Below are 9,580 nucleotides of genomic sequence, written 5' to 3'. Positions count from 1 at the left end.
CCAATCCTGTCATACAAACCACTTTAGGTGTTCCGACTCGTGTGCAGGTATATTTGTTGAGATGTGGATTTGAGCCGTACAGGTCACGTTAGGTGATTTCGGCTAGATGGATGAGCTCTAGATTCAGCCGTACAAGTCATGTTAGGTGACTTCGGCTGATATATCATTTGCATTAATTTATATTACCTGACTTACATATATTTTTATGCTGAGATATTTGACATGACATATATGTGGATTTTGCTAATTCGGGTATGGTTTCGATATATGTATATATTCTATTTTCTGGGAAATTATACAGGTTTTACGGCGAGGGGTTAGAACTTTTGAGAAATGAAATGATTTTGAAAAGTTTTGTTTTTGCCCACTCACACTTTCTGTCTTGCGAGAAATCCACGGCAGCTCTGACAGATTATCACCATTGTTTGGTCACCCTTGGGTGTTGTATAATTAGTATTTGTTAGCTGGACTGCACTTAGGCTACTTATGCTCTAGTTGTGAATTCACACTTAATCTCGCACTAGCATGTTATCTTAGCTAGTACTGCTAGTAGTTGGTTTTTATTTATTCGCATTTTTATTATTATTATTGCTTCCGCACTGTGCATATGGCTACATCACCCTCACGTGACAGCTAGCACGCCTTGATTTCGGTCGGGGTGTGTCAATATAAAGGATCTCAGATTTCTTCAACCACACAACTCGTACAATGAGTTACGAGTAATTCAAGAAACCTAATTGTTTTCACATTGTCATTCAAATGTAGTCTAAAAAAAGTTACTCAGAAGTGAGGCAGCTCTTTACATTTTACGCTTCTACCTCTCCTTATTGCGTTTACTCGTGGACGATTGTTATTTTTGTTGGTTAATGGCACTTGTTTTGGCAACGTCTGCTTTTATCGTTTTCAGTTTATGTTTCTTGATTTTTAGCATCATAGGGTTTAATATTTTTTGTTGTTGGCAGTATGTCAGATTACTTGAACATGGTTGAATGGATCACAAATGGGTTAACATGGCATGTATGTGATAGTGTGATCTTAGGTACGTGATAGTGTAATCGTTGTATTAATAAATAGACATTTGGCTAAAATAAACTAATCAAATCTCAGTTACAAAACTGATTAAATTCAAATATCAACATATGTCCATATGGCGGCCGTGTTGTCCAAAAAGTTAGTTAAGAGCAAATTTGGTATCCTTTTCTTCTTTCTCTATTTTTCTCTCTTATATTTTGTATTTAAAAATAAATAAATGGATAAATGATAAGAAATATCTAAACAAAATACAAAAACACATCAAAATCTATAAGCAACAAAATCTATAAGCAAAGACCAGTAAAATCCTCAAAAGTTCATATTTTCAGTCCTTTGCTCTAGACAGCTGAGCTACCATATAAAAACAGTAGGATTTTTCAAATTTTATCAAATTAAAATTAATTCGCCAAGCGAAAAATGAAATTGTAGCAGTCTAACGGGGCCGGGTGTGAGTAATACCATCAAAGCGGGTCGGGTAAGGAATCCGTAACGTAAACCGACTCGACTGGCATTTCTTTGCTCGATTAGATCTTCTGATGGAAGCGGACGAAACAATGCTTGCACCGCACTCGGATTTGGTCGGAGGCTCTCTGCCAATTGAAGGTTTAAAATTTCATCAATTTAACGATTTTCACATTTTCTATTTAAAATTGCTTAATCCATCTAAAAAGATTTGATTTTTGTGGTAGTTTGGTGCAATAATTTTTTATTGGACATGTTTAATAACCATTTCGTTTTCTTATTTGATTTTAATTTTTATAAAATCAAATATATGTTGATTTTCTTGTATCACACGAAAAGTAGTTATTAAACGAACCTTAATTAATTGAATTATTTTTATGACAATAAAAAATAAAAAATGAAACGATAATCGAATTTTTCTTTGCAATTTTTTTTTTTTTTAATTTATGGTGTTTGTGTGTGTTGTTAGCAGCGGAAATGGAGGACCTGGATCCTCCACCCGTAGATTTCACTTGGAAAATTTTCAACTTTACTAGCCTGAGCGCAGAGAAGATCTACTCTCCTGTCTTCACTGCTGGTGATTATAAATGGTAAATTTCCCCTTTCCAACCACTAGTCCAAAAGTTGGTGTATGTGCCTTCATTTTGGTTAGGGGTCTTTTAGTGTATTGCGCCGGTGTTTCTTTTCTATTTAGGGCCGAAAATCTATATGCGTGCTAAGTTGGTGAGATCTTTTGTTATCATCCGTTATGTACAATCATCACGTGATGGGAGTGATGGGCACGTGATTGTATATAATGGGTGATATGGCAGATTTTCTCGTTAAGTTGGCTTAGTTATATGTTACTGATGGAATATTGATTGTTTTGGAATGTTTGAACAGGCGGATACAAATGTTTCCAAGGGGAAACAATGTGAAGGGGTTGTCCCTGTTTTTAGATGTGGCGTATTCTGAGACATTGCCACACAAGTGGTGTAAATGTGCGACGTTCAGCTTGACTGTAGTTAATCAAATCGATAGCACATACTCAATAGAACGGGGTATATTTCATTTTTATCATCCTTATTTCCTTTTGGCATTTTGAATTTGTGTTCTCGCTTCGTTTATTTACACAATCACCCCTCGAGGTTTTTCATGTTTTCATTTGGAAGCATGAACTTCCGAATTTATCCCTTAAAACCCAAAACAAAAATGGGACAAAGAACTTTCACCCTCTCTATAACACCTTCACATTTGGGAAGCATGATGGCCTGGCCATCTATCCAATGGTGGTACCAAAAAAATTTAATGTTTGAAGGTTGAAAAAAGTATAAGAAAATTGAGGATAGATCACGTAGTTCGCCAACAAAATTGGAAGGGCAAACTAAGAAAATTCTTGGGTCGAATAGAGTTACCTTTTTCTGTGCAAGGTTAGTATACATTTGAATGAATGCTTAATTACCTAGCTATTACTAGCATGTGTACTAGATTGGAATTTGAATGGTTCATGCTATTGTTTCGATTGTTCGCTTATGAGGAAAACATTGAGGCAACATGGAAAAGTTAAAGAACCTTACTCACGCAACAGAACTATAATTTGAAATGTGTTTAATCTAATCAGAAGGATCTTGATTTTTGTGTGCATCTTAACCGTTATTCATTCTTTGTATGATGCTGCAGGCACAAAACACATGTTCAATGCAAGAGAGAGTGAGTGGGGATATTTATTTTTCATGCCTCTTGATGAGCTTTATGAGCCTAGCATGGGCTATCTGGTGAATGATACAGTCGTGATTGAAGCTGAGGTTGTCTTTTCTGCTATTAATATCAAGTATTGCACACTTTTTGAGCACTTTTTGATAGGTATTTCAAACACTTACAGACCCCTAGACGACTTGAGATAAGAATTTCATTGACTACAGCTTGTCTCCGAGGAAGTAGAAGATATATCCCACGACCTTCGGTCAATTGAATTTTTGCAGTCTCTTGGGGCCGTTAAATAGCAAAGTTACCCTTCACAAAGTGCTCAAATGCGCTATAGATTATATGTTTGACTAAATGTTTAACAAAAATTAATGGAGGTGGTACATGCATGCTAAAACATGAGTCTGTGTTGTAACTTGACAAGATTTTTTTCTTGGGCGGTATGTGCGCCCACCGCAACCCCCTAAATAAATGTTTTGTATGCAATTTTTTTCGTTAAAATTAAATCAAGTGTCCAGTTAAGAAACTGAACTGCCATTGCTTGTTTCACTTCAGATACGGTTGAATAACGAACAAAAAGAGGAAGAGGAAAGAAGAGAAAAGGTTTTAGCAAACCTTTATACTCTTGTTAAGGTAAAAGCTTCCTGTCTATCCGCGTTTTTAGTATTTCTATTCAAAAGTGCTAGTACATGCACTAGGTATACATCAAATTCATGGAAGAAGAACTTTGTTTATATGGTTAGGTTGCTCGAGATGAGGACCTGGCAGAACAGATTGGAAGGGATTTCCATTTTGACCTTGTAGACCATGACAAAGTCCAAGGTTTCTTCATTCCGAAAAAGCATCCCTTTTTTGCTTTCAAGGTACAGTAGTCCAAACTCACTTTTGTGCTTTCATTTCTTGTTTTTCCTTTCTCCCTCGTTTGGGGTTATGGGACTGGTGACGGTAAGTGCAACTGATTTCTACTTTCAAAATGGTTCACAGGAGGTGGTGGCTAAAGAGTTTGGTATTCCAGTGCAATTTCAGCGCTTCTGGTTTTGGACTACTAGACAAAACTTCACATATCGCCTCCATCGACCATTGACACCTGAGGAAGAATCACAAACAGTATTTACTTACACTTTATACTCCCTGCTCCTACCCTATCTGATTTATCCCTGGATTTGTTACTTGTTCCTTTGTTAATTCATGATTCTCGTTGTGTCTGACTTTCTATTTTTCCCCCACCTGGTTTTAACAGTGAGTCTTGTTTGTTGTAATTTCATGTAACGATTCTTCATTTCAGTATTAATTAATTGTCAATGGGACTCTCTCCCTCTTTCTTTGTCTCTAGATTTTAAATGATTAATAGTGTTTTATGATGTCCACTTGTGCTTCGTAGGTTGGACAACTGGTAAATGTACCGCGTGAATTTCACCTGCGGTTAGGGGACTATTCAGAGCTAAGATTGTTTTTGGAAGCAGATTTTGGGCTGGTAATCCATTCTTGCATTACTATTTTCAGCCATGATTTTTGGCTTATTGCAGTTATAATTACATGAAATAGATCTTCTTATGATTCCACTGCTTCTATACATTGCTCCAGGATCTACGTCCTATTCCTCTGCCTGACAAAACCAACGAAGATATCCTTCTTTTCTTTAAGCTTTATGAACCAGAGAAACAAGAACTACGGTACTGGTCCCTCTGGCTCTTGTTGCTTGGTTATAGTATTTTCTCCCTTTCATTTTTGTTCATTAATTTATTACTTTTTTCACGAAATCCAGGGAGGTGGGATTTAAACTCTGGCGATACGTGTAGGGGCAAATGCTCTCTATCACTAGACCTATAAACCTCCACCTGATGAAAGCTTTTTGTTTGTGTCACTAGTTTTGTTGGTAGGCTTTTTGTGAAGCTGGATAGTGAGCCAATAGAAATTTTATCAAAACTAAATCAAATAGTCGGTTTTTCTCCTGAGGAAGAGATTGAACTTTATGAGGTTTGCTTCACATTAATTTTTTAGCATCAACTGTGCCATAACTTACATTATATACATATAAGTATGATGTATGTATGCGTTCTTATGTAAAAAAAATGCATCTGTTTTTATGCCTACATTCAGGAAGTAAAATTCGGGCCAAGTGTAATCGGTGATCATATTGACAAGAGGACCTCATTTCGATTAAGTCAGGTAAGTGTTTTTATTTTCATGCATGGCGTATTGTAAACGAGTGCTATAGGAATTTACTGTCTCGACGCCTCTATAGGTGTATTGCTGGTTAACTGTTTTGTGGTCTTCCTATCCAGTTTCAAGACGGGGACATTATATGCTTTCAGAAATCCACTACACATGAATTTAATCAAGATTATAAATATTTTGATGTCCCTTCGTTTTTGGAATATGTACGCTTTCGCCGGGTACATGCAATGGAAGCTTTCATGGTTATTTCACCTCCTTTTACTTGGTTATAAGAGTAAGCCTGGTTTTTTTAACATAACTATATTGAATGATTTGGTGCTCTATAGATCGTTCATTTCCGTTCTTTGGATAAACCGACAGAGGATGATTTTATTTTGGAGTTGTAAGTAACTCTGTCAGGAACCATTGTCCCTCATAGTTGGAGTCCATCATTGTTGTGTTAGTCAGTGGTATAACTGTTGTTTTTTTTTTTTTTTTCCTTGTTTTCTAGGTCAAGGCTAGACACTTACGATGATGTGGTGAAGAAGGTGGCTGGAAAAATTGGTTTAGAAGATCCTACCAAAATCAGACTCACTGCTCATAGCTGCTATTCTCAACAACCTAAGTCTCTACCGATCAATTATCGGGGAGTAGAGCAATTAAAATATATGCTCATCCATTACTATCTAGTAGGTGCCATTGTATTAAGTTGTCACTGTTATTTAACTCTCACTTGTATAAGTATCATGTATTATTGATGCTCATTATTATTGTCGATCTCTTTACAGGTATGTGATATTCTGTATTATGAAGTCCTAGACATCCCGCTGCCAGAAGTGCAAGCCCTAAAAAGTTTGAAAGTTGATTTTCATCATGCTACAAGAGATGAGGTCCGTGTCAAATATTTGGTCAGCTTTCCTGCTTATGCACCGTTATTACGTTTATCTACTCATCATAATCTTTTGTAATTTGTTTGCAGTTGGAGATTCACAATATTAGATTGCCCAAACACAGCACTGTTGGGAATGTGATAAATATACTTAAAAGGAAGGTTAGATGTCCCTTTATTTTGGTATTGCTAATATGTCGCTATTACTTGTTATTATCCGTGATTTCCCATTTTCCTCTTATATTTGTGTATAACTGATTCTACTCAATGTATGATGTACCTGAAAAAGGTCCAGTTGTCTCATCCAAATGCAGAGATCAGATTGCTTCAGGTTTACTATCACAAGATATATAGGGTAATTACTTGTTCTTGTATGTCAAGTGTATCAGCGTTTTAGCTTCTTTTTTTCTGTTCATATTTTTCCCAGAAATTGTGGCTTGCGTGCTTGTGATGTTGACATGTATGATTCCACTGCTTGTATGAGATACTTTGTTCTCTTATTTGAGTTATGTGTTTCAACGTGATGGCGCATTCATAACTTCTCGTGTTTACTATTCAGGTCATCCCATGTAGTGAAAAAATTGACAACATAAATGAACGGTGCTGGACTTTGCATGCCGAGGAGGTGAGTTCCTTTCTGGCTTCTCTATTTTTAGTTTTTTTTTTCTTTTACAGAGTTTTTTCTTCTTTGATTCACTTGAACATTTGGACTGCAATAATCTGGTTTTATAGGCAAGAAACTGTACCATTTATTTGGTTTTTTTATTCGCATTCCTTTACTATCGGACTGGATTTGCCCCAGTGTCTTTTTGAAGCTGAGTTGTTTCTACCTTTTCTGTATCAGATTCCAGAAGAAGAGAAAAACTTGGGTCCTCATGATTGCTTGATTCAAGTTTACCACTTCACAAAAGAGACTGCAGAGGACCAGCTGATGGTATTCGATTTTTTTTTTTTTTTTTTTTTTTTTAAATCTGAGAGTGAAATTTGGATAATTTTAAATGCAAATTTTTCTTCTCAGAATCAAAATATTGCGTTACTATTTTAATTAAACACGGAGAATGGTTTCACTTGCACCAAGTACTTTGTGGTTATTTGTAACGATTTTCTTCAACATTCTTTGTACATTTCAAATAGCAAGTAAACAACTTCGGGGAACCTTTCTTCCTGATCATCCGTGAAGGTGAAACTTTAGCTGAAGTTAAAGTACACTTACAAAGGAAATTGCAGGTCCCTGAAAATGAGTTCTTGGAGGTACGTGAACCACACCTTATATTTATTGGAGGATCACTAGCTGGAATTAATGTCTCTTTAGTTTGCTTCCTCATCCATTTCCCTTTTGATTGTGCAGTGGAAGTTTTTATTTGTGTCATTTGGTTTTATAGAGTACTTGCATGATTCTGATGTTGTTTCCAGCCGTCTTCAGGTTTGTCTATGGCCGATTACAGTTCTTTTTGTTTTGGGTATTGCGTTGTCAGTTCTTTAATTCCAATGTCATGGTTTTTGTTTTCCATAGAGAAGAGACGTTTATGGCCGTGCATGGGAGCAGTGCCTTGGGCTGGAGCACTCGGAAAACGCAACTAAGAGGGCTCAGCTAAGCGGTGCAGGAAAAGAGCTTGGCCAACACGAAGACATCAATGCTCGGATGGGAGTGGCCGTGCAGAAATGTCAAAAGAGAAGATATCTTGGCCATCATGATGCAGAACTCGACGCTGGAACTGGCCCAAGTTAAGGCAAATCAAGCAGAGCCAACGACGAATCAAAATACTGAAGTAGATGAATAGAACCTGTTAAGCAAAGGTTTGCAGATACCTCATGACAATCCGAAAGCTCCAGTCAGGCAGGCCATTTTGACAGAACAAAATGGGTGTCTTAGTTGGAACCTGTGTTGTTGTACAATATGATCTGAAAAAGTACTTTTTAAGTTTTATGAACTTTTGCTTCTGTGAGTAGCCATTCTTGGCTCAAATGTTTGTATGAGTGTGCAAAGCATATACATAGAAACGATGCCGTTCTTCTCTGTTATGTTCAAACAATATTTACAGCATGTATCAGTAACCCAAGTATTATTATGTGACCCTAGTTGGGTTTATCTGGTGAATTATAGTCTTTACTTCTAAATTTAGTTGGAGCATCTCCAATGGGAGATTCATGATGCTTTGAAATGGGCATTTTATATATTTTTTTTGTTGGCCATAAAACTCTTTAGTAAGGATATGTAAAACACCCATCTTGGGCGGAATATGCAAATAAAAATAAAAATTTTATGTTTTTTTTATTTTTATTTTTATTTTTGACATCTTTTGGAGGTGAATCCCGCCAGAAATGGGACTCAAACCTTAAATCTTGTAACAACCCGTCCCAGAATTGACGGAACGGAAGTGCATTTTCGTATTTCAATCCACTTTGGGTTGTAAGATATTTTAAAAGGGTTACTATTTGAGTCTTAAATGGTGTGCCAAGTAGGGCCCCCTTTCCTTTTTTGTCCCACTTCCCCGTGCCTTTCCTTTCCCCCTCACACAACTCATGGACCTCTCTCTCTTTCTTGACCCTCACCTCTATTCTCTACAACTCTCTTTGTCTATGTCTCTCTCTTCTCTTCACGCTCTTTGTACTATCTCCTTTCTAAGAACAAACATACACATACACACACTCAACCCTTACCATCACAGCAAGATCACTACATTATTTCCTCTCTCTTGTTCCTGTCAACCACATCATTTCATCGTAGTTTTTCAATTCCTAACTCGATCTTGAGCTTAAAAACGAGTTTTGGGTGGATTATAAACAGAAAACAACTCGGGAAAACACATCCTCAGTTTTTCGACGAAAATCACGAGTTTTGCAAGGTATTTCCAACCCACTCCAACGATAACTCAACTTCGTTTTGGAACGGATTTATTCTCCATGTTTCTAGCTTCATTTTGGTTCAGAAATCATTGAAAATAGTTGATATTTAACCCTAAATGGAGCTGGGGAAACTTCCCGGCCTTCCCTTCAGTTGAACTCTGGCGACCTGCGAAGGAAACTGGGTCGCGCCCAACCCTGTTCCCAGGCCCAAGCCCAAACCCAAACTTAGACCAACCCAATCCCAAGCCCAAATTCAATCTGAGCCCAAACCAACCCAGGCACAAACAGTCGGCCCAACCCATTAGGCCCAAACCATAGGCTCATTAACTCTAGCCCAAACCCAAGTAAGTAACCCAAAACCCTTAACCCATGGGACCCAAACTCTAGGCCTAAACCCAAACCACTACCCGGCCCTTTAGCCTAATTTTGACGTCCTGAATCCGTTATGTGTCCGTTTCCCGAAATTCAATCGTTTGAGTAAAGTTTTGTTAATTGGACCCTTTATGTGCT

General features: G+C 37.2%; 1 protein-coding gene across 1 annotated transcript; it reads left to right on the top strand.

Moving 5' to 3' along the window:
• The first annotated feature begins 1,532 nt into the window (after window positions 1-1,532).
• LOC103965086 (ubiquitin C-terminal hydrolase 12-like) lies at window positions 1,533-8,637 on the top strand. Its single transcript, XM_048576664.1, has 21 exons — window positions 1,533-2,084; window positions 2,377-2,534; window positions 3,154-3,278; window positions 3,733-3,810; window positions 3,921-4,040; window positions 4,162-4,284; window positions 4,559-4,651; window positions 4,762-4,850; window positions 5,046-5,154; window positions 5,278-5,346; window positions 5,463-5,573; window positions 5,682-5,737; window positions 5,846-6,023; window positions 6,123-6,230; window positions 6,320-6,385; window positions 6,513-6,578; window positions 6,783-6,848; window positions 7,068-7,157; window positions 7,358-7,474; window positions 7,572-7,646; window positions 7,737-8,637. The coding sequence occupies exons 1-21, from the start codon at window positions 1,972-1,974 to the stop codon at window positions 7,950-7,952; spliced, it is 2,226 nt and encodes a 741-aa protein (XP_048432621.1). The 5' UTR covers window positions 1,533-1,971; the 3' UTR covers window positions 7,953-8,637.
• The last annotated feature ends 943 nt before the right edge of the window (window positions 8,638-9,580 follow it).

The sequence above is a fragment of a genome, unplaced genomic scaffold (genome assembly GCF_019419815.1).
Source record: "Pyrus x bretschneideri cultivar Hongxiangsu unplaced genomic scaffold, Pyrus_bretschneideri_v1 Contig9, whole genome shotgun sequence".
NCBI lineage: Eukaryota > Viridiplantae > Streptophyta > Magnoliopsida > Rosales > Rosaceae > Pyrus > Pyrus x bretschneideri.
Note: the sequence above shows the minus strand (reverse complement) of the source record. Positions and strands in the feature narration are given on the sequence as shown.